Source organism: Pezoporus flaviventris, unplaced genomic scaffold (assembly GCF_033815535.1).
Source record: "Pezoporus flaviventris isolate CSIRO_AGI_PZ_B2104156 unplaced genomic scaffold, CSIRO_AGI_Pfla_v1 ptg000020l, whole genome shotgun sequence".
Classification (NCBI taxonomy): domain Eukaryota; kingdom Metazoa; phylum Chordata; class Aves; order Psittaciformes; family Psittacidae; genus Pezoporus; species Pezoporus flaviventris.
The window spans coordinates 8,520,836-8,544,015 of record NW_026892568.1 but is presented as its reverse complement, the minus strand read 5'-3'; the positions used below and the strand labels follow the sequence as shown (position 1 = coordinate 8,544,015).

At 59.7% G+C, this 23,180-nt stretch overlaps 1 protein-coding gene, 1 long non-coding RNA gene and 1 other non-coding gene across 4 annotated transcripts; 2 read left to right on the top strand and 1 right to left on the bottom strand.

Annotated features, from left to right (window-relative positions):
• Nucleotides 1-419: 419 nt before the first annotated feature.
• Nucleotides 420-3,526, top strand: LOC133270405 (uncharacterized). 2 transcript variants are annotated; one of them, XR_009743763.1, is made up of 6 exons: nt 420-445; nt 1,078-1,166; nt 2,130-2,212; nt 2,866-2,932; nt 3,161-3,286; nt 3,444-3,526. It is a non-coding gene; the product is annotated as an uncharacterized LOC133270405 (long non-coding RNA). The 2 variants fall into 2 exon arrangements; XR_009743762.1 differs by lacking the exon at nt 420-445 and adding an exon at nt 530-547.
• LOC133270463 (small nucleolar RNA R38) lies at nt 937-1,012 on the top strand. Its single transcript, XR_009743786.1, has one exon. It is a non-coding gene; the product is annotated as a small nucleolar RNA R38 (small nucleolar RNA).
• Nucleotides 3,527-5,099: 1,573 nt separating the features above from the next.
• Nucleotides 5,100-15,498, bottom strand: ST6GALNAC2 (ST6 N-acetylgalactosaminide alpha-2,6-sialyltransferase 2). The gene is made up of 9 exons (XM_061455581.1): nt 15,322-15,498; nt 10,003-10,129; nt 9,164-9,338; nt 8,251-8,416; nt 8,030-8,168; nt 7,782-7,885; nt 7,542-7,625; nt 6,484-6,583; nt 5,100-6,335 (listed from the first exon to the last, which is right to left on the bottom strand). Exons 1-9 carry the CDS (start codon nt 15,444-15,446, stop codon nt 6,168-6,170), a joined length of 1,188 nt encoding a protein of 395 aa, XP_061311565.1. The 5' UTR covers nt 15,447-15,498; the 3' UTR covers nt 5,100-6,167.
• Between the last annotated feature and the right edge of the window lie 7,682 nt (nt 15,499-23,180).

The following is a 23,180-nucleotide window of genomic DNA, read 5'->3' as shown; positions in this document are numbered from 1 at the left end:
AAGCACAAGAATGAACAAATACAAATGCCTGAGGGTGCAGGACCCCAGCCTGGTTCGGGCTGGAATGGGCCTTAAAGCTCCTCCAGTTCCAACACCTTCCACTAGAGCAGCTTGCTCCAAGCCCCTGTGTCCAACCTGCCCTTGAACACTGCCAGGGATGGGGCAGCCACAGCTTCTCTGGGCACCCTGTGCCAGCGCCTCAGCACCCTCACACGGTTGAACCCCTCCCCAGTGCCTGCTCTAAACACATCCAACCACCCCGTACCGCAGCACCGCGCCACACCGCACCGGGCCTCCCCACCGCCCGCCATCACCGACCGCGCTGAGGCTCGGCACCGCCGTTCCCGTGAGCCCCCGCTCCTCTCGCGAGATCTTCTGGCAGCGCAGCCGGCCCCTTCCCTGCCCGCTCTCCCTTCCGGGCGGCATGGCGGCGGTGCGGCGGGCGGTGAGTACCGCGGGCCGCCATCGGCAGCCATCCGCGGGCACGGCGGTCCCGGGCGGCGCGGGGACAGCGGGGGGACGAGCGGGGCGCTCCTGCGCGCTGCCGGTAATGGCGATTGCGGGGCGGCGGCGCCTTGAGAGCTGCCTGTGGGGACGTAATGGGGCGCCCCCCCCCCCCCCGCTGTGGTGGGTGAGGGCGGCAGGGCCGGGCTCCGGCCCGCTCCGTGCGGGGATGCTCCTGGCCCGGGCGCTGCCCCACCACGCTCATCCCGGTTCTACCCCGTGGGAGGGTGTTTAATAGAGCACCGGTATAACTCAGCCCGCGCCTTGCCACCGGTACAGCGTCAGGGCTTGCCTTTAAGCACCCTGCAAGCGGCGAGCTTGAGCGAGCAGGGCCATCATTCCCATTGCGCTTGGTCCGGAGGGAGGCAGACGCAGAGCCAAGAACAGGCTTGGGGTGGACCTGTGTGGGCCAGGTTTTAGCTGCCCTGGAAGCTGAGCTAGTGATGATACAAGTTATCCCTGTCTGAAATTGATCTTTCCTCTGTGGAAGGTTAGCTCTGAGGCTCAGCACTAAATACACAGAGGTAAAGGGATGGTGTGTTGTATGAGCTGACTGGCTCCTTCCTCTTTCAGCGTGTGGCAGGGTGCAAAGCCAGGGTGAAAACACTCACCTGCTTAGGAAGCTGATTCCTTCACTGGACCAACACTAAACCTGCACCATGGTAAGAAACAGCAGTCTCGTCTTGTAGTGTGGGTTTTGCCTCTCACTGGGCTGTGGAAACAGCACTGTGCTGTGTCAGATGATAGCCCATATGTCCTTGGGGCTACTGGTAGGAGGGATAAAAGCCCGATGCTTGATTAATGTAATTAAGCCAATGAAGGCTGTAGCTTTGTTGCAGCTGGCACCTGACTGGAGCTCTCTGCTGCCATGGAGCACAACTTGACAGGCAGCCCCGAATGAATGGGAATTTGACTGGTGCTGGTGCCCAGTAGAGCAGCTGCTTGTCAGCGTGGTCAAAGATGAGCAGGAGTAGAAAGGATTAGGAGGGATTGGATGACAGCCCATTATGGAGACACCTGACACAGCTCATCTCATAACTGTATTTGTGCAGCGGTAGACCCAGTGAAAGAATAATTGTTCTGTTTGCCTACCCGAAGGTGCACTGAGACAGTTTCAAACCTGTATCAGGTTGCTGGGCATGGGGACGTGCAGTTCTCATGCACCAAAGGGTCGTCCTAGCAAGGGCACACCCTGAAGAATCCTTCCCCAGCAGGGTTGTGTCTGCTTGGATGTATTGATCAAGTAGACTCAGAGACACTTTACATCCAAAAGGAGGGGATTATTCTTGCGTTTAAGGAGGGAGTTGGATTAAGGTGTTTATGATGGTGAGGAGGATGTCTGCTTGAGGTGGCTAAAAAGGATCTAAACCATTGAAGTCACAGGGTTAGTGTGGGTTTTATTAATAAGAAGGATTTACATAGCATCCATGTCCCAGAGTTTCTTGTCTGAGTGACACAATGCACTGGCAAACGTGTTCCTTTGTCTCTGAGGGACAGGTTTCTGCTGTGCTGAGTTTGAGAGACAAAATTTGCCTCTGAATGGAAACCTTCCTGTCTTTAATTCCTGCTCTGTGACCCAGTGTGAAATGCTGTTGCTAACAGTGCTCAATAAAACTTGTATTTAGGAGGAAATCATCCTGCAGAGGCCTGGGGCTGTACTGCTGCCCAAAGACAGCTTTGGCAAGAGAGCAAGTCGGGCTTCAGACTGGTAAGAGAATGCTTTGGTATTGCGTGCTGCTGGGTTTTGATGTGTGTGTGGGCAGCACGAGTCATTGCTGAGCAGACTGTCTTTGAATGCTTACCAGGAAAAATACTAGTCATCAGGAAAAACACTGGGGCAGCATCTGGATGTCTTTGTATGGAATTGTATAGAACTTAAGGAGTTCATACAGCCAAGGGCAGGAGAGAAACCAAGCCTGTGATGTGTCGTTATCCCTGTCCGACGTCTCGGCTGTGAGGGAGAAAACTGTCCACTGAGGCTTATGTCCCCTCAACACGTCTAGCAAAGATTCCCAGCGGCAGGAGTGGTACCAGTAGGGCAGAAGCATCTCTCCCATTCATGCCCTGGTGATGCACAAGTTCTGTCCCAGACTCACAGGCTCGCTAGTACAGCAAGGCTCAGGACAGGAAGTAACTGCTGTTGCCACAGCACAGATTAGATCTGTGAAGAGCTTTTAAGCTGCTTCAACCGGGGAGGCACAGCAGCAGGTTGAAGGGCAGGTAAGAAATGTGGCTTTCTCTCACCTAATGTACAGTCATGGAACACCCAGGCTGTAGCAGCACTTTGTCTCCAGGTAGCTGACAGCTCCATTCTGCTAAATAATTTCATGCTTTATTTAACAAGTTTGTATTTGTTTGCAGAAGATCAGTAACACTTCCTGACAGGCTGAGCCAACAGAGGTGACAGTGGACTTCCTTAACAACCAAGGTTGGTGTGCAGGACGTGAGGGAATGGTGCTACAAACCAACAGTCAGTGATTGCTCTGTCAGTACTGCTGTGTTCAGGTGGGACCAGTCACTGGGAAGAGCATGTGGGGCTTTTGGCTTCCAAGGAGGAAGGGGGGGAAAAGTGCTTTGAGAAAAAGGAATGGTTTCAGAGCAAAGTATTTCTAGGAAAGCAGTTACAGCATTGCTTTGTGGTGTCTCCCAACTCTAGAAGCAGCAGAAGGAAGATGGTTCTGGAGCAGATTTCACAAATGGCCATTGAGAGACCGTTGGAAACAGGGTGAAATGGCCACCAGTGTGTAACTGCAGGCTTCTCCTCACTGCAGCCCCATCGTGGGTAAGTTCCCAGTAAAGCCAAAGAGGATTTGGGTGCTAGTGCCATTGGCTATGGGGGGAGCAGTTTTGTCTCCTGAATGCTGAACTGTTGATTACTGCAGATGAGGAGCTCTTCAGCTGACAGTTGCTCTGCTCTGACACTGTCTTTTCTCACCTAGGACCCGATCTGCAGCTGGCAGGAGGAAGAAGTGCTTCCCTGCTGTTTGCTGTTCTGGAATAAAACAGGTTGTGGAAAATCAGAGTTGAAGTTTGGTTATTTTTGTCAAGGTTATCTACTTAAGCAGAAAGGGTTTGGAGCAGGGAGAAAGGATTTGGGGTTAAAACCCTTTCAGAAATGCAAGCAGTTGTGAGCTTACTCTTACAGCAAAACCTGCTCTTCCCCAATACCTCAAGACTTCAGTGCCTGCAGACGTTGGAAAAGCGCTTCATGATAGCAGGAACTGCTGGGAAACATAGGAAAAGCAGTGTGACAAAATGACTTGCAGCTAAGCCAGGTCTGATGACAGAAATGGCTCTTGTATTCTGCTTGGAAGCTTGAAGATGAGGAAGAAGAGGAGAGAGGCAGTAGCAGAATCATACAACAGTTAGGGTTGGAAAGGACCTTAAGATCAACCAGTTCCAGCCCCTTTGCCATGGGCAGGGACACCTCACACTAAACCATGTCACCCAGGGCTCTGTCCAACCTGGCCTTGAACACCGCCAGGGATGGAGCATTCACAACTTCCCTGGGCAGCCCATTCCAGTGCCTCACCACCCTCACAGTAAAGAACTTCTTCCTTATATCCAATCTATTCCCCTGTTTTTGAACCCGTTACCCGTTGTCCTGTCACTACAGTCCCTAATGAAGAGTCCCTCCCCAGCATCCCTATAGCCCCTCTTCAGACACTGGAAGCTGCTCTGAGGTCTCCACGCAGCCTTCTCCATGCTGAACAGCCCCAACTTTCTCAGCCTGTCTTCATCAATAGTAGAACCATAGGGTTCCTTGTCTGGTCAAATGGAGTGTATTTGGGGCAGGGTACACAGAGCTTGGAAACCCCTTTTGGAAAGGAAAAAGGAATTGCAGTTCCTGATGTGCACAAAGAGCTCTTCCCATGAGCTGGATGGGATTCCTGGCAGGAATCTGCACCGGGACTGCTCATTTGTAAAACCTCTTTTTGCCCTGTGTGTCAAGGCACTGCCATGGTCCAAGTCACCTCCCTGGGCTTTGCTGAGGTTTGCCCGAGCTGGTTTAGGGAGGCTTTGGTGCTGTCCTGGTCAGGTGATGTGAGGATCAGGTTTGTTCTTGTCATGCAAGAGGTTTTGCTGAGTGCTTGTGAATAAAAAACAGGCCTGACAGGCTGCCTTGGTACTGTTGAGAGGTGGCTCCCATGCAAACAAAGGTTAATTTGAGATCTGGGAACACAAGATAGGTTCCAGGCTTGAGATTACATCTGAATTGGAAGCCAACCTTCTGTACTGCTCCTTTGAACTGGCTGAAATCAGCCTGCTGTGAGCTCGAGGGGGTTTTGAGGTTCCCTGGCTCACAGCCTGCCTATCTCTTGCCATCTCTGCCGTGAATTGTTCTCTTCAGCTGATGCACAGCACGGAGCATCCCAAGTGGAAAAAGGCCGTCATCGGAAGCTGCTCCCATAGATCCAACACAGCCATCCACCTAGGGCTCCAGGGATTAACCCTGGAGGGGGAGTGGCCCCATTGCTGTGACTGGGGCTATTCCCCAGCCAAAGGCTCACTGCTGCATGCTACAGCCCTTTTGCTGTGGGAGGCAGAGGCCTCACCCCCTCATAGAAACAACAGAAACAGGCATAAAAGAACAGTCAGCATTTATGTCGTTACAGAGTGGGAAAGTCTGGTCACGCCACCCCCTCTGCAGTGCCCCATCAACACTGGCTGCAGCAGCCTCCCCAGAGGGTCTTCCTTAGCACTGCCTTACATGGGATGGCTGATGGGTTCCAAACCATCATCCCCTTGGGCTTTTGGGGAGGAGTAACGATCACTCAGGGTCCATCACCCAACTGGCTTGGGGCTGCCTCCTCCCTTGGAGGGCACCGCATGGTCCCCATGGAAGGAATCCCCACCAAACCCACTCCCCTGCACACGTGGGCTGCAGGCCCACTCTCAGTTCCAGGATGCTCAAAGTCCAGCTGTGTTTGTGATGTCCCAGCTGAGCTGCAGTAACCCTACTCACAGCTGATGGCTTTGAAGCCTTGCTTGAAAACACCACGAGCTGGAGAAGGGCAAAATGACAGGGCACACTGTGTGTCTGTTGCAGGAGAGGGCAGCCAAGCCAAGTCTTTCCTGCTGGTCATGGAGGCAAACAGATCCTTCTGGACAGCAGCACCGCAATCCAGAGCTGTCTGGAGATGGGGCTTCCTGCAGCCTGGAGGGAGATGCTCTCCAAACACACCATGTTCAAGTTGCTAAGATGATCCAGTCACCACTCCAAGGATCCATCACACCTGTTGTGGTCTCACTGTGGTGATGAGCATTTGAGCTGGAGCATGATGGTGAAGGGTGTTTTCCAGCCATAGGTACACATCTCCAGCATCTTCTTCCACCATCACCCTGAACCTCACAGGGGCCAGTGCTGCCCCACATCCATGTTCACGGGGCTGGAAGGTCACAACCACGTGCCACGGTGTTTCTTGGTGCCCCAAAGGCCACATACAATCACACTGAGCCATGAAACGTTGTTGGAGATCCCGGAGGATCCTCTACCAGCTTCAGCTTGCTCCTCACCATCGTACCACTGCCGGCTGCGGTGCAGCGGGGCTGCTCCCTGGGCTGGCTGGGCAGAGCCCTCCGGAGGGAGAAGGTGGCCTTCAGGGAAGAGGAAAAGAGCCACAGGAGTCCTTGAACTTGCCCCTGTGGGCAGCTGCCCAGCCTCACCGCTGGTACAGGGTCATGATCCCTGCTCGGTGCAGGCTCCTCCAGAGAGCCGCCTCCAGCATCATGTCATGGTTGGCATAAAACACCAAGGGTTTCTTCTCCACCTCGTAGTAGTGGTCTGAGAACTGCTCGTAGTTGGTGGTGATGAACCCATAGGCACTGACCTGCGGGGAGGGAGGTGGGACAGAAAGAACAGGGTCAGGGCCTCCTTGGACACGGACGTGGGGTGGACAGGCCGGTCCCCACCATGAGCTTGCAGCAGCTCCTCAAAGCCCCCCCCCAATTACAGGGGGAATCCCTGTGCCCCTGTACCTGGTCGCAGGTGTGGAGCGCGGTGAGGAGCATGAGGGCACCGGTGCTGGGCATGTAGAGCGATCCATAGCGCGTGTCCAGCAGCTCCGACCGCAGGAACCTGCCGGAGCACACAGCACATCAGGGGGTGCTGAAGCCACGAGAGCCAGCAGCCCCCTGCCAGCCTCCAGCATGTGCCCAGTGAGGCAGGAGCACTGAATGAGCTGCAAGGGCTCGTGTGGATTCACTGATGACTGCTACTAGGGTTCAGCTCATTTGCTGCAGGCACCTCTCTGCTGTTTGACATCGCCTCAACGCAGGTGCCTGCTTTCATCCAAGGTAGGAAAGGACAATCCCTGTGGGCCCCACCTCTGCTCTTGTTAAAGTCAAAAATTAGTTCATTCTGGGAGCTGCTGCGAGGGCTGGAGCAGCTCTGCTCTGGAGCCAGGCTGAGAGAGCTGGGCTGGGGCAGCCTGGAGAAGAGAAGGCTCCTGAAGGGGAGACCTGAGAGCAGCTCCAGTGCCTGAAGGGGCTGCAGGAAAGCTGGAGAGGGGCTTGGGACAAGGGATGTAGGGACAGGCCAAGGGGAATGGCTTTAACCTGCCAGAGGGGAGACTGAGCTGAGCTCTTAGGCAGAAGCTCTTCCCTGTGAGGGTGCTGAGGCGCTGGCACAGGGTGCCCAGAGAAGCTGTGCCTGCCCCATCCCTGGCATTGTTCAAGGGCAGGTTGGACACAGGGGCTTGGAGCAAGCTGCTCTAGTGGAAGGTGTCCCTGCCCGTGGCAGGGGTTGGAGCTGGAGGAGCTTTAAGGTCCCTTTAACCCAAACCAGTCTGGGATTGTATGAAATGGGAGGCAAGGCACAGCGAGGTGTAGGAGGGAATGTGAGCTGTGCTGCAGTGGATCGGAATGGCAGGGGAGGGATGCCACTGCCTTGTTTGCAGAACACAGGGTGGAGGTGATCCCAGTGCCTGGGGGGAGCTGGGATTGTGCTTTGATGCTGGGCACCACTGGTCTGCACTGGGGAGAGCAGTGGCAGGATAGAGCCGGTCTGAGCCCACCACCCTCACCTGCACCCTCACCTGGTTGTCAGGTACTGCAAGAAATCTGGATGCAGCAGCTTGAACTTCTCAGCAGATGCCTCCGGTCCAAAATACTTGCGTGGCCTGCGCAGGGCGAGGAGAGCGGCAGAGCTCGTGTCACGGGAGCCCTGCGGCTACTTGGGTTGTATCCCACCAGGGGCAGATGAGGTGAGGACAGGCAAGTCCTGCTCCCTCCACTGCATCACCGGAGGTGCTGGGGGGAACTTGGGGGCTACTCACTCATCCCCTTTGTCCGAGCCCTCTGGGACCGGGCTGCCCTGGATGGCCGATTTCAGCATGATGTAGTCACGGGCATCCGAGGGGATGAAGATGTACTTCAGGTCCTGCAGCGGGGACACAGCTGTGGCACCTGGGGGGCCCTTGGGGCACTGCCCAACCAGCAGGACAAGGACTGAGGGCTCTGGAGATGGGGAGCCCTGAGGTACAATTAGGGGTCACCTCCTCCCCAGCAAGCCCTCTGGCCTCACCTTGCCCTGGGGTATCTGGGTGAAGCCGTACTCCTCGTAGGCGATGAGGGAGTTCTTCATGGTGTTCACCGTGAAGCCATAGAAGGAGATCTTGGTGCCAACATCCTCCTCGAAGCCTTTGATGACGGCCCCGTTGAGCCTGGGGGAAGAGCACAGGATGCATGCCCAGGGCTGGCCCTTCCCCAGCACCACGGCCCCATCCTGCCCGGCCCCATCCTCACCTGAAGACCAGGTCGTGCGCATCGATGGCCGTGCCCTGCCGCGAGCCATTGAGGATGCCGCCGTTGCCCACCACGGCGCAGCGCACGCAGCCCCCGGGGACGCCGTCCCTGTCGAAGAGGCGCCTGTTGGCCGAGGTGTTGAGGAGCCGGAGGGTGCTGCCCACCACTGGAACACAGCAGGATGGGGCCGGTCAGTGGGAAAAGGTGCGGATCAGCCCCGTGAGCACCCGCACGCTTCGGTGTGAGACACAGGCAGGGGTGAGCTGGTGCAAGGGCACATCCGGGGGCAGCACAAGGTGAGTGGTCTGCAGGTGGGATGGGATGGGATGGGATGGGATGGGATGGGATGGGATGGGGGGACACCAGCCAGTCCCTCCTCTCCCAGGCTTTGTGCCCCAGCCCCACACTCAAAGCCTGCTCCAACCAGCAGCACAGGGATGCATCCGGACATCTCCAGCCCTGCGGACGCTGCTGCCTGCCCCGGCCACGTCCCTTCCTGACAATGTCTCCTTGCAACTGCCCCCGGTTCACTCCCTCCCGCTGTCCCCAGCACTTCCCAGCGCAGGGATTGAAGCCAGCGGCTGCCGGGGAGAGCAAGGAGTGGGTTTGGGGTGGGAAGGGAAACAATCTCCCTCCAGCACAATGGGCCGGGTTGTCCGAGCTCCCCCGGCCCCAGTTAATAACGGAGCACACACTGGAGCTTTTATTCCGGGAAATGTCACAAGATGCAGGCAGTGGCATTTGCAAACCCACGTCCTGCGCCCGGGAGCAGGAGTGGGAACAGATCAGGGTCCCTGCAGGGCTCCTCTCCCTTCTGCTGGGCTCCCTGCACCCCTTTAACCACCCCACACCCTCCCATCGCCCCCTAACCCCATCCCCATCTGCTGCCCCCCCATCCCGCCTGGCTCCCTACCTGTGTGGGACAAGCCCTGCCAGCCGTAGGGGACGTGCCGTGCCTTCAGCCTGTCCCAGGTGTCCGGGGTGAAGTGCTGGTCCCACATCAGCACCGGGCTCTCGAAGCGGAAGATCTGCCCGAACTTGGGGTCTGCCTTTGCTCTGCTCATCACCGAGTGGAGGCACGCGCTCGGCTGGGGGGGAGCAGGACCCTGGGTCAGTCTCCAGCCTGGGTCTGCCGTCCCTTGGACATCTCTGCCCCTCAGCAGACACCGAGGGGAGGGCAAACCCAGGGGCAGAAGTGCTCGTGGTCCATCAGATGTCCGGGGTCACCCAGGCAGGGCACTGCCTCACACCTTGGCTTCCCGCTGTGAAACACCCCTTGGTACCCAGCTCACCGGGGCTGGGAGGACCAGGGCTTGCAGAGCCACCGGGGAGCATGAGCCTCATGACAGAGCAGTGTGGACACCCTGCTGAAGGCCTCTGCTGTATAAGATCAGCCCCCGTGCCCAAGACCAGAGCCTGGGTCCATCCATCCTCATGGCTTTCCAGCCTGGGCTGGTAGCAGCGAGTGATGCTGGCTCCGGCCTCCACACTGAGGAATTGCTCAGGGAGATGCTGCAGCCGCCATAGGGAGGCCTGGGGAGACCCATGTGCATGGATGGAGGTCACCACACACACACACACACAAAACCCCTGCCGGACAGCGCTGCACATCCTCTGCTTCCCCACATGGATCTTCAACCCACAGCGCCCGGCAAGGGGGGGCACCGGGGTCACTGTACCCGTGGCAGGGGTTGGAACGGGATGACCGTGTGGTCCTTTCCAGCCCAGCCCGTGCCGTGACTCCGTGGTTACCTGCTTCCTGCTGGGCCTGGGCTCCTGCAGCGCTGCGGTGGGAGGCTTGAAGGGCTTCGAGCCCCCTCCAAGGGCCCGGCGCGATGCCCCCGGTGGAGCCAGGACCAGCGGCTCCGGCTGCAGGAGGCTGCGGGAAGGAGGTGGGGGGGGGATCAGCCGGGAGCACCCCGAGACCCCCCCCAGGTGTGAGATCCATGGGGCAGGACCACGTCACCTCCCTGCTCCCCAGCCCATCCCCGTGTCCTCCTGCAGAGGACTTGCAAAGGACAGGGTCTGTGCAGGCAGCGGCTGCCTTCTGCTGGCTCCCACTGCCGGGACCCCTATGGACCAGAACCTGCATCCCCTGGGGGGGGACCCTGCTGAGACCCCCGCGGCTCTCCCCCCACCATCCCACCCTTCCCAAGCCCAAAGACAACAGGGCTGGGACAAGCTGGGAGGTGGGGGACTGGAGAAGCAATCGATAACTGGAGTCTGGAGGCTCTTGGGGTGTGTGGGACCCTTTGCCACGGGGCCAGCTGAGGAATGCTGAGGGACAGAGGCAGAGGGTTCCCTCCATAGGATATCGGGGTGCCCTGAGCCAGGCAGAGCAGCCCCAGCCCCAGGGGGATGTGGGGCTGGGGCCGGGCAGGGTCAGAGCCTGGCGGGCAGGAGGTGGGAGCCCACCGGAGGGGAACAGGCTCCCATTCATCCCCGCACACAAGAGCCCTTCAGAGCCCCCCGGTGCCGGCAGGGGCAGGTGCCCAGGCCAGAACGGGGGCATTGTGGTGGAGACAAGGGCCCCTTGTCCTGGGAGCTCCGCCTGCGGCACTGGGACAGGTAGGGGCAGGTGGGGAGCGGAGCGCGGCAGCGTTGGGTTTCCATGGCCAGCACAGCCCCTGTCAGCACCAGCGGCACCCACAGCCCTGCCCAGGAGGGCATCCAGGCTCGTTCGCCACCCAAACCCTGCTCCGTGCCACGGGCTATGGCCGGACACAGGGGACAGCCCAGAGCCTGGCTGGGGCTGGAGCATCTCCCCAGGCATGGACCCGGTGAACCCCCCCTGCAGCCCTGACCCGGCTCAGGAGCAGCAGCACAAGAGGGACCTGGAGCTGCTCGAGTGGGTCCAGAGGAGGCCATGGAGCTGCTGCGAGGGCTGGAGCAGCTCTGCTCTGGAGCCAGGCTGAGAGAGCTGGGCTGGGGCAGCCTGGAGAAGAGAAGGCTCCTGAAGGGGAGACCTGAGAGCAGCTCCAGTGCCTGAAGGGGCTGCAGGAAAGCTGGAGAGGGGCTTGGGACAAGGGATGTAGGGACAGGCCAAGGGGAATGGCTTTAACCTGCCCGAAGGGAGGCTGAGCTGAGCTCTTAGGCAGAAGCTCTTCCCTGTGAGGGTGCTGAGGCGCTGGCACAGGGTGCCCAGAGAAGCTGTGGCTGCCCCATCCCTGGCAGTGTTCAAGGGCAGGTTGGACACAGGGGCTTGGAGCAAGCTGCTCTAGTGGAAGGTGTCCCTGCCCGTGGCAGAGGTTGGGGCTGGAGGAGCTTTAAGGTCCCTTCCCATACAAACCACCCCGAGATTGATTCTATGATTTAGTCCCAGCTCCCTCTTTGCACCATCCCAGAACACCCAGCTCTGGACAGGCGATGCAGAGGGTGCAGGTGTCCCTGCGCAGAGGCTGGGCATGGCCAGTGCAGCTCTTTCAATCAAACCATCTTGCCATGAAAAGGCATCTCCCCAGCAGGAACCGCTGTCCTGCAGAGCACACACATGCTCCAGCCCAGGGCCAGGGTCCCCAGCTTAGCCCTGCCCCATGGCCACATCCTGCCCTCTAAGCACAAGCAAGGAGCCCTCCTGCTGTGCGCAGTGTAGAGGTGCTGGCACCAGAGCTCACCCCAGCACAGGGAGAGCCCCCAGCTCATCCCTGAGGCTCATCCAGGAGCACTGGAGCTGGCGCAGAGGAGGGAGGACAAATCCCTGGAGAGGATCCATCAATGTGGGGCTGAACCACCCAGGCTGATGCTGGAACCGCTGCCTCCTGGTGTTACCAAACCACTGTGAGCATCTCAACAAGCCCAGCCTGAGCAAACCTGCCTGTTCCCGGCAGGATGGTGCTCAGCAAGGCTGGGCAAGGCCACCCAAAGGCTGCAGGAGCCCTCGTGATAACGCTGGAGGCTGCTCCTTCAGCCCAGCTCTGCCAGGTACAGCAGCACAGCACAGCACAGCCAAGCAAAGCTCCCCCATGCGAGAGTCCTGCAGCAGCTACAGGGGCATGGAGCTGCATCTCTCCGTGTGCTGCAGGACCCCAGGGAGCCCCCAGCCCTGCTGCCCTCCTCCATCACACACAGCCAGGATCATCAGGGGTTGCAAGGGAGCTCTGGAGATCCCTATGGCACCGGAGCTCCCATGGGCCTTGCCGGCAGGAGCCTATTGATGCACCAGCACCCAAGCGACAGACCAGGGACTGAAGAAACCTCCTTGCACCAAACCCTTCTTTGCCCCCTCACCTTTTGCCTGGCCATGGGGACACAGCCCATGGGAGCTGCTCCCCTCACTCTCCGTGCCCAGGAGCTGACACAAACAGCCCCTCCCACCCCATCACCTCCCCACCCCGTCCCCATCAGGCTCATGAGCCCCAGCTGCGCATCACTGCCCATCCCTGTGTCTTGCTTCACACCATTCCCTTCTCCTTCCCAGGACAATGCAAGACCCCGGTGCTGCCGGTGGAGGGTCCTGCTCTGCTGCCTGGGATGCCGGAGGCCCCCATCCACTGGGATCAAGGAAGTTGGCGCCTGCTGCTGTTTGATGGGTCCCACATCCAGCCACGGCCTCTCCCTCATTGCTCCGCGTGCTGCCCTGCGCCCGCATCCCAACTGCGGGTGCTGGAGCCAGGCCCCATCCTGGCCCTGCCAGGGCCCCCCTGTGCAGACGCAGCGGGTGAGCGGCTTTGACGTCAGGCGCCAGGATGTGGCGGAGCGCCTCGTGCCGCCGCGTTGACTCAGGCGGTGACAACGCTCCCGATGCCGATGCACAATGGGGCTGCGGGGCAGGAGTGGCCGCGGCTGCCGGGGCAGCACCGGGTCCGGCCAAGCCTGGGTGTGCTCTGCACCGCCGCGGCTTTCCCAGCTGACGTTTGCGGTCCTTGGCCGCCCCGCAGGCCTGGCAGATAACAGAGCTGAGCGCCCTGCGCACACAGCCCTGCCTTATCTTCAGCAAACAGGCCCAGGGCCCCGCAGAGCTCTTTGAGGGAGCAGGAGCAGCGACGTGAACCGGCTCTCGGGAGGGGGTTTGCTTCATCCCACCGCAAAGCGCCGGGCTCCAGAAAGCATCTTCCAGCAGCGCAGAGCCAGCGGCACCGGAGGCTGGGCAGAGCCCCGCAATCACCCGCAGGCGGTGCCAGCAGCTCGCTGGTGCTGTTCCGGAGATGGTTGGGGATGGAGGGGACAGGGCTGTGCCCAGCCGAACCCCGGGGCTCCAGGGATTTGGCTGCACGCCGCAGGGGGGTCGGATCCGCAGGGACAGGGGCACTTCACCCATCTCCATAGGGCCTCAGCGCCGCCACCAGCTTTGTGCTGAAGCAGAGCACTGCCATGGGTGTCTGGCCATTGGGTGATTTGGTACCAGCATCAGTGAGGGGTTCAGCTTCTTCCTGACCCCCTTCACTTCTCTGTGGCCCTGCATAGACACAGCTCACCCAAACCTCCTGGCCAGAACGTGACCTCCCCTGATGGTGTGAGGGTGGGAAGCGTGTGCTCTGTGCACATCAGTGCGTGACACAGCGGCTGTCCCAGCATCACCTCCTGTTCAGCCCCGCATCCCTCAGCCAGGCAGTGCTGATTTCCTCTGGTCCTGGTCCAGAGTGATTGTGGGCAGCGTGTTTGTAACCACAAACAGGATTTGCTCTGGTTTGGGTCTTGCTTTAACAACTGAATTAAAGCCAAGAGTAAAAGCCCAGGAGAGCTTTGGAGCACACTTCAGCTCCCCGTTACCTTGCCCCAGGCTCCTCTCTGGGGCTGGAGGAGCTGACCCTCAAATCCCATCAGCTGTGGGGCAGGAGCTGGGCTGGCTCTGCAGTGGGGGACCCGGGGCTGGGGCAGGATCAGGCAGTGATAGGAACCTGCTCCCAGCACCCACCCCATGGGTCTCCTCCACACCCCGCTCCTGGGACGGACCACAGACCCTATGCCAGGGCACGGCTGGTTCCCATTCCCACCTCCAGCATGGTCCTTGTGCACATCCTGCTGCCCCCATGGGCCTCAGGTTCCCCTCTCATGAGCTCTCATCAAGCTCTTTGCAGGGAGCTGCTCACACCCCAGCCCCAAGCACCAGCGCTGCTGCCACTGGCACCTCTGCTCAGCCAGCACAGCAAGGGGGGGAAACAGCAACCTCTGCCAGGGCTGCTGGGGTCCTGCTGCCGCGCAAGCCCGGTGGAGGGGGGATCCCTGCCCTGGGATGACAGGAAGGGGCAAGGAGAGCCCCAGCTCCCAGACAGGGAAGAGAGAGGAGCCTCTGGACCCTGCACAGGGCTGGCTCCGGTCCCCAAAGCATCCTCTGCTCCCGGGCAGCACCCAGGCGGCTGTGCTCTGCTGCACCCAGAGCACCCAGTGTGGAGGCGAGGGACACCCAAGGCACTCTCCTCGCACATCACCTGATGCTCGCAGGAGAGGAGGGCGGCCGAAGCTGCAGGGCAGGTGCTGTGCGGGCTCCCTCACCCCTGCTCAGCCACGCTCCCCAGGGCTCCCTGCGGGACCTCGGCACCGAGGAGACCCAAAAGGGTTTGGGGAGGCCGGGGATGCCCGGGAGGCCGGGGGATGCCCGGAGGCAGGGAGCACAAAGAGGGAGATGCACATCGCTGGGTTTGGGAGGTGCTGCAGCCCCTGGGAGTTTGCGAGGGGTCGGGTGAGCCCCAGGGATCGGTGCAGCTCCGTGGGGACCAAACCTGCCCCCGGATAACCGGCTCCGATCCTCACTCAGCCCAGTGGGGATGCAGAGGTTGCTGAAGGGGGTTCGATCCTGCTGGGAACTGAGCACCCCTGCACCCAGCGGCGGTTCCTTTGCACTGCGATGGGATGAGCACACACGGGGACCCCCGCAGCCCCCCACGGCCCCGGGGTCCCGCTCTGGGCACCCCTGGGCTCGGAGATGCCCAGGACACCTTTGGGGAGGGGGGGGGGGGACGGGACAGAACCTGCTGCGAGCACATTTCCCACAGCAGCCATCAAGCGGGGGCACAGCGGGATAACCTGCACTAAAGGGCCCGCCCCAGCACCCCAACAGCACCCCAATGCCCCCTCCCCGTCCCAGTGCACGACTCCTCATCCACACATCCCGCCTCCCCTTCCCCTCCTTGCCTGGCCAGGATCCTCTGGCTGCTGGGCGACTCCACCGTAGCGTAGTAGTGACCGTAGAGGAGCAGGGAGGACGTTAACCCCGCCAGGAGCAGGAGGCAGAGCCGCTTCCAGTGCGGAGACCCCATCCCAGGCACCTCAACCGCGGGAGCAGCGCAGGATCCCTACAAACTTCCCGACCTCCTCCTCCTCTCGCAGCCCGGCTCCGTCCCGCACCTTGGAGCGGGCTGGGATCCTCCTGCGGAGGGAGGGAGCGAGCCGGAGGGAGGGAGGAGGCACCGGGCCGCCTGCTTCAGACTCGCGGCGAGAAAAAGCGCTTTTGAGCCGCTTTCTGTGCGCGCTAGGATTAAACATTTACTGACCCGGCAGCGAACCGGGCCCCTTTGTCTGCACCTCCCCACGCCGCCCCCGCCCGCTCCCCCAGCGCCCAGGGTTCCCCTTTCCATAACTTATTGTTGGGCTCCAGCACCGCTTCCACCCTGCGCAGCCACCGCCGGCTCCGGCTGGAGGCATCTGCTGCGGGTTAGCCCCTGGTAGAGGAGCTCCCGGGGGAAGCCGGGCTCCGGGGTGCAGGCAAAGGGGAGGAAAGAGGAGGGGGAACTGTTGTGGTGCTGCCGGATGGCTCCCTCCCGACGCGGTTTAGCAGCAAACAGAGCGGTTCAGGGCTTTGAGTTCAAGGGATGGGGAACGGGAACCCGCGTTTGGGGGATTTTGGGGAAATCCAAATGAAGCATTTTGGTGTTTTGGGGAAGGAAATGCTTCAGTTCCCTCTTGGTGAGAGAGTGTTTCGACATGGCTTTACTTGAACTCACCTAAACAAAGAGAGCAGCGCTGGGAACTAAAGGAGATGCATACCAAAGGAGATGCACACCAGAAGCTGCTCCGGCGGGGGAAGGGGCTCAGCAAGGAGAACGGGAGCTTTCACGGGCTCTGCAGTGATTTCAGGGCAGTGTTGGATGTTCAGGAAGCACCAGCCCAGGGGAGCAGCAGCGTGGTGAGCCCTGCTCCGTGCAATCCCTCTGTCCTGCACCCGCGGCTCCCTGCGCGCCCACCGCACATCACCCCGGGTGTCACCCACCTCCAGCCCCATCCCAAATACCCGCTGTAGTTATCCGGATCCAAGAACCCTTGGCCAGCCCCCATCCCTGCTCCCCTCGTGCACCCCCGGGCCAGCAGCGTTTTCCCAACCCTTCTCATCCCCTTGGATCCAGCAACACCCCGCTCCCATTCCTGCCTGCCCAGGCACGTTCCCGATGGTGCTGCTCCTTCCAAGGGAGGTAAAAGCAAGCAGCATTCCGCTCTGTGTCTGTGTTACTGCAGCTCCCACCATCTCCAGCCTTGGTCCTCTGGGAATTTTGGCTGTGCGTGGATGGCACCCACTGGATGCCCTGGTTCCATTGATGGCCGTGCTGTGATGTGACCACAGGAGCAGGTCTGCACCCCGAGGCTGGCAGCGCTGGCCTTGTCCCACCAGGAGAGCGGACATGGGACCGGGGTCACCACATGGGGCTGGTTTCAGAGCAGACGTGCAGGGATGAAGCTCTGCTGCTGCACAGGGAGCTGTGGGGAGCAGGCAAGGAGCAGGAGGGACAGGACAGACCAAACCAGCACCACTTGGGTGAAATCAGGTCTAAAGCTGAGCTGGAGCTACCCCTGCAGAAGGTCAGGCAGGGGAGGGAGTTAATGGGTAATCCAGAAGCAAAGGGCAGCTCTGGTGGGAGAGATGGATGGGGTTTGCCTCCACCAGCCAAGCCTGATCCCAGCCCATGGGGGCATCACAAGGCTCAGGTCCAGCAGAGCAGGGACAAGAGCCTGGGGCTGGGCTCAAAGGTCCCGCAGCCTGGAGCCTGTTCCCACCAGCGTGACTTGGGGGTTGCCCTTGTTTGCTCTGAGCTGATGGATTAGCTCCTCATGTGCAATTGATTCTGGCCCTTCATTAATCACAGCTAATTATTACCAACTGCTCCGGCGAGCCACGGGGGGGACCCTGCAAGGGTTGGTGTTGGAGGTGGATGGTCAATGGTCCAGAGCAAGCCTGGGGAGAGTCAGGAATTTGCCTTTTGGAGCCATAGGCCAAGGGGAATGGCTTGAACCTCCCAGAGGGGAGATGGAGCTGAGCTCTTAGGCAGAAGCTCTTCCCTGTGAGGGTGCTGAGGCGCTGGCACAGGGTGCCCAGAGAAGCTGTGGCTGCCCCATCCCTGGCAGTGTTCAAGGGCAGGTTGGACACAGGGGCTTGGAGCAAGCTGCTCTATGGAAGGGGTCCCTGCCCGTGGCAAGGGTTGGAGCTGGAGGAGCTTTAAGGTCCCTTCCAACCCAAACCACTTGGGAATTCTGTGAAGATTTTATGATCTATGGTGGGGCAGCAGCTCTGTGCATTTGCCCTGCGGGCTGCAGGAGCTGGTTTCCTCACATCGCTCCCATCTCCGTTCCCATGAGAGATGATTTTCTATTGTTGGGGTTTTTTTTCAACAGGGTGAAAATGAGATGCCTGGTTCCTCATCTGCTCCGCTTGTTTTGCGCTACAATGCAACTTGGTCCATGCCCCAGCATTAAGTGGTGCTTAATTTAGAAGTTAAGTGTGAAAACCCCTTTAGGATGAGAGTTGCCAAATAAAGATGAGGCAAAGAACACAAAAGAAATCACAATGAAAACCAGCAAGCGTCATTTTTAGCCTGGGCTTTGTGCTCCAGTGATTACAGCTTGGAAACAAACCCCAAGCCCTCCACATGGCCAGCGAGAGGAAAATCAGCACCGTTCACACCAGCTGCTGGTTGGCCACGGGTTGGTGGGGGGAACTCGTGTGGTCTTTGGCGTATGAACCGTCCAGCTGGGAGAAAGAGATCTCCTGCAGGGCTTCCATATCCCCGTTTGCTCAGCACAGGGCACGGGGGCATTAAGGACGTGACCAAGAGCTGCCTGTGGAGAATAGCCCCGAAATTCCAAGTCTGGGTGTAGGAATGTGTCGCTGTGTCAGCCCCTCTGGAGAACATGGTGCCATAGGGACGCCTTAAGGAAATCAAGGACAAACTGGGCAGCAGATGCCTCGGGAGGCTGATGCACAACCCCTTCCTGGTGGAGCACAGAGAACAGAGGTCAAACCTCATCTCCCCAGGTTCCACACAGACACAGGGTCAGGTAAAGTGCCTGCAACACCGATGCTGCCTGCGGATGCTCCCCAATGGTCTGTGCTTGGAGTTTTAGGTGTTACTGCAGCCAGAGGCAGCAGGTGAAGTGGGGAAGTGACCGGATGGAGGACTGGGGACCCCGGTGGGATGGCAGCACCCAGCTGCAGGACCAGAGATGCTCAGGGCTGTGCTCAGCATCACTCCACAGCAACTGCAGCCCTGAGCGCTGGGCTCTGCTTCTTGGGCAGGTAAAGGGGTTCTGGGATGCAGCTGTGCAGGGAAATGGAGCTGATGTGCCCCAGCTTCTTCCCTGTGAGGGTGCTGAGGCGCTGGCACAGGGTGCCCAGAGAAGCTGTGGCTGCCCCATCCCTGGCAGTGTTCAAGGGCAGGTTGGACACAGGGGCTTGGAGCAAGCTGCTCTAGTGGAAGGTGTTGGAACTGGAGGAGCTTTAAGGTCCCTTCCAACAGAGACCCCTCCATGATCCAATCTGGCAGGATGCAGCCCCTGGGGCAAACTCACCCTTCAGTCCCCTCCTGCTCCCTCCCAAAGCAGGAGGGCTGTGGGGACAAGCCACGGGCTGAGGTAGCAGGCTGGGACCTCGTATGTGGTGACTCCTGTTGGCCCTGCTGGGGCCCAGCCTGGCTCTTACCACAGTGACGAGATGTGTGCGCATGGCAGAGCCGCTGGTCAGCCCTGGACCATGGACTAGGGCAAGATAAGCCCAACGCACAGCCAGGAGGCCATCCCATCTCCACCGGGCACAGGGCAAGCTGTGGGGCTCTGGGTTATGCCCTGGAGGGGTGCAGAGCTGGGAAACACCTTGGAGTAACCATGGTGCGGATCCAAACCGCTGCCTTCTCCCGTCTTGCTGGCTCAGCAGACAGGAGCTGATCCTGCCCTGCTCCGAGCAGGGTAAACAGTGCCTGAGGTGAGCTGAAACACAGGAGCCTCAAAAGCACATGGTCCAGGGGTCAGGGCAGGCTCTGTCCCCAAAGCACACAGCTGGGAGAGGGGACACTGAGCGAGCCCCTTGTCCACCCCTGCTGCAGGGAGGGAGGGATGGAGGGAGCCTTGGGATGCCCTCGGGACACAGCAAGGTCCTTTAGCAGCCCGAGGGCCAGGTCAGGCTGAGCTGAGAAAGTCCCACAGCCCCCAGGGTGCTGCTGCTCAGCCTGGCAGAGGAGCCCCGGTACCACAGCCCCTGAGCAGGGGCACAAGGTGAGATGCCCTGAGGTCACCTGGGGCTTTTTGACAACAAGGCCATGGGCTGCTCCTTTATCTTGTCCTCATGCCCCTATCATCAACCGTTTTTCTGGTCTGACTGCATTTCCCTGCTGCCACATCCCCAGCAAAGGGAGAAGGTGGACAAGGGGAGTGAGGAGGGTGAATGAACCCCCCACCCTGCCCCAAACATCTCTGTAAGCTGGGGAACATAAACGGCATCTGGGTTGTTTGTGACCTGGAGCAGGCACAGCCCCACAGCACCCAGTGAGGCAGGGCTGCTCCAGAGCGATTGCCTGGGAAGGAGCAAGGAGGGACAATCTGGATGTGCCACCACGGCACAAGGCTGCCTCGGAGCCCTGTGTGGCGCCAGGCAGGGTTTGGTGGTGCCTGCCAGCACTAGCAGACACCCCAAGCCCTAGCACATGGTGTCCCCAGGCCTGGTCAGCCCAACCCCGCTCCCACATGTCCTCAGGGTGCATCCTGGTCCCCCAGCCCAGCAAGTCCCCATCTGCTTCCTCCTGCTCAGGCCCCAGCCAAGCAGCTACGTGCCTGTGCCCATGAGCAGGACACGGTCCCTGCATCTGCCAGCAGTGAGCAGTCCCAGCACACAAAGGGAAGAGGTGGAACCAAACACAAGCTCTGGCAGGAAGGTGACACGGTGAGCAGTGGATCTGGTCCCCACAACAGGGGGTATTTAGAGGCTGTTACCTCCTGGGGAGCCCCAGGAGGAGCCGGGCACGCTGTAACAGCCCTCACGGTACTCACCAACAGCTTCCCAATAAGGCAGGGCTGATGCAACAGCAGATTCCAGGCACCAGGTATCGCGGCCACACATGAGGAGGAGCCGCTGTGTCCGAGGCATGTCTCATGATGTCAGATCCCACGGCTGCTCCCTCCACTTGTGCTGCCTTCAGCACCACATCACATTGCACAAGCCGAGGCTGCAGCTTTGCAGCTGCAAGAGAGTGACATCTGTGGGTACCGAACTCCTCCTGTGCATGTCCCTGCATGCCCCAAGGAGCTCCCGGGCCATAATGCTATGGGCAGGCAGGTGTTATAAAGTGAAGGACACTGGGGGACAAGGGCGTGATGCAGGGTGGGCAGTGCAGGGCTGGGACAGCGCTGGGACACGGCCTGTGCCAAACCTGGACGTGCCAGATGCAGCAGGATGCTGACAGGTCCTGAACTGGAGCTGCCACCTGCTGGCACTGGGACAATAGTGCCTGCCAGCCACATGGACCTGCCTGGGCACATTTGGGGTGGCCCTGAACCATGGCACTGCCTCTGTTCAGCTGCTCAGAGGAGGCTGGGGCTGGTCTGGCATTGCAGCATTGCTGGGCCATTCCCCTAGTCCTGAAACCCGGCTCTGTCCAAGGCTGCTCCAGCTCTTGCTGCTCTCCATAGGTTCTGCTGCACTGGTTTGTGCCAGCCCAGAACCTGGCTGGGAAATGCCACCTCCAAAGCCCCTCAACTGCTTAGGACCTGGCTGCAAAGCGGGGTGGCTCTGGTGGACTTGTGCTCCATGGGATGGGTATCCATGTGTGCCCTGTCAGCCCACGGTGGGACAGGATGCCTCGGTGCACTGGGACAGGAGCCAAGTGAGGATGGGCCGGGCAGGGCCAGGCCAGAGCTGCTTTTCTGGAGCCACAGAGGGTGTGGGTTTGAGCTTGCTGGGCAACCCCAGAGCACAGCAAAGGCCCTCCTCCAGCCAAGGTTATCCCTGGTACCATCTACCTGTGCCAGCTGCATGGGAGGAAAGCCTGGAGCAAACGGCCTCCTGGGAAAGCTTCCTTCCCTTGACTTTGGGAAGCCTCAGAGCTGGGCACTAGGGAAAAACCCAGGCTGGGGGCTGCCAGCCCCAGAGCCTCCTTGCCCACCATGATCCCTTTGCTCTGCAGGACTCAGCCCCATCCCGCTTTCCAGAGGAGCCAGAAACAAAAGAGAAGGAGGGGGAAGGGCCTAAGAGAAACTTCTTCCAACTTCTGGGGAAGAGAAAAGCCCCATTCAGGCAGGAAGAACAGTGTGGAGCTGGTCACTAAGCAACCCACAGCAATGTGGCTCAGCCCAGCCAAGGAGTGCTGGGCAGGGAGAGCCCGCAGGGCCTGGGGACAGGGGACACCGGTCACCACGAGGGGCTGAGACACCCCGAGCTCCTCGGTTGTCCTCAGTGGGCTCTGGGGGCTGCCCAGCCTCCATCAGGCTCCCCCTTCACAGGGAGGCTCTTTGCTCCCCAGATCTGCTCCAAAGCCCGTGGTTTCCCATGGATTTGGGGTTCACATGGGGCTACATCCACCATTCCCAACAGAAGCACAGTGCATTCCAGATAACTCCCTGCTCCCACGGTCACCGCAGGGCTTGTACAGGCAGAGCAGCCAAACACAGGCTACACCCTCTCCCAGATAAACTCAATTCTTCACGTAGATTATCAATGGGGGAGGTTGTCCTTTGCAAACAAGCTTAGTGAGACATGAGAAACTGCCTGGCCTCTCTGCAGCACAGGGGATAAAGGGACAAAGGAAATGAGGCCTGACAAACCCTGCTGACAAACCGTGCTCAACTGCCTCTGGGAGCCCAGGGGTCCCTGGAGACACTGCTGCCCCTGGCAGGATGCTGCGGGAAAGGAAAACCACTCACAGCCAGAGCAGGTCCACTGGGACCAGTCAATGTGCAGCTGGGCCCAGTGCAGGGCCTGAGGAGCCCAAGGAGCTGCACTGGACCTGCCTGGACACTGGGAGGGGGTTTTGCCTGCACGGTATCATAGGGGAAACACCACAGAGTCACACAGAATCCCAGCATCAGCAGGGCTGGGGGGGACCTCTGGAGATCATCCAGCACAACCCCTGCCAGGGCAGTACCACCCAGAGCAGGTCACACAGGAACGGGTCCAGGCAGGTTTGGAATGCTTGCAGAGACTTCACCCCCCCTCCAGGCAGCCTGTCCTTCGTGCGTTTGTCTCCAGCATCTGATGTACTCACAGAAGAGTTGCTGGGACAAGGACAAACTTGCCAGGTTTACCCACTTCCTCAGGAGGTGTTTGTCCTGGGATAGCAAGGGGAACAAGTTGGGGATGCTCAGGTATATCCACACAAGCTGCAGAGGCGTTATCACGAACAGTCCTGCCCTTTCCTGGCTTCACCCTCCATTCTCTCAGCCTTTAAGCATCAGCTCTGGACACACTGAATAACACAAGCCACAGGGCTACAAGGGAAAATCAGTTTGGCCCAAGTAGTGCCATTTATTTTGTCTGCACAAGCCCTTTCAGAAGCCAACATGCTGCAGCTTTGCTGACTTTAACTGCGCTCCTCTCAGCACGATGGGGACAGCATCCATGCCTGGACTTGGAGAGCTCCTACCTCTCCTGGCAAAAGGACAAACACAGTGCTCCCTGCATAGCTGGGAGCCAAGTGTGCCAAAGCCCAGCCAAGCAAGGACTTGGCACATCAGGACCCAAAATTCCCCTGTTCTGCAGTGAGGGGAGGCCCAGAGCAAGTGGCACCAGGTCTGGCACCCCT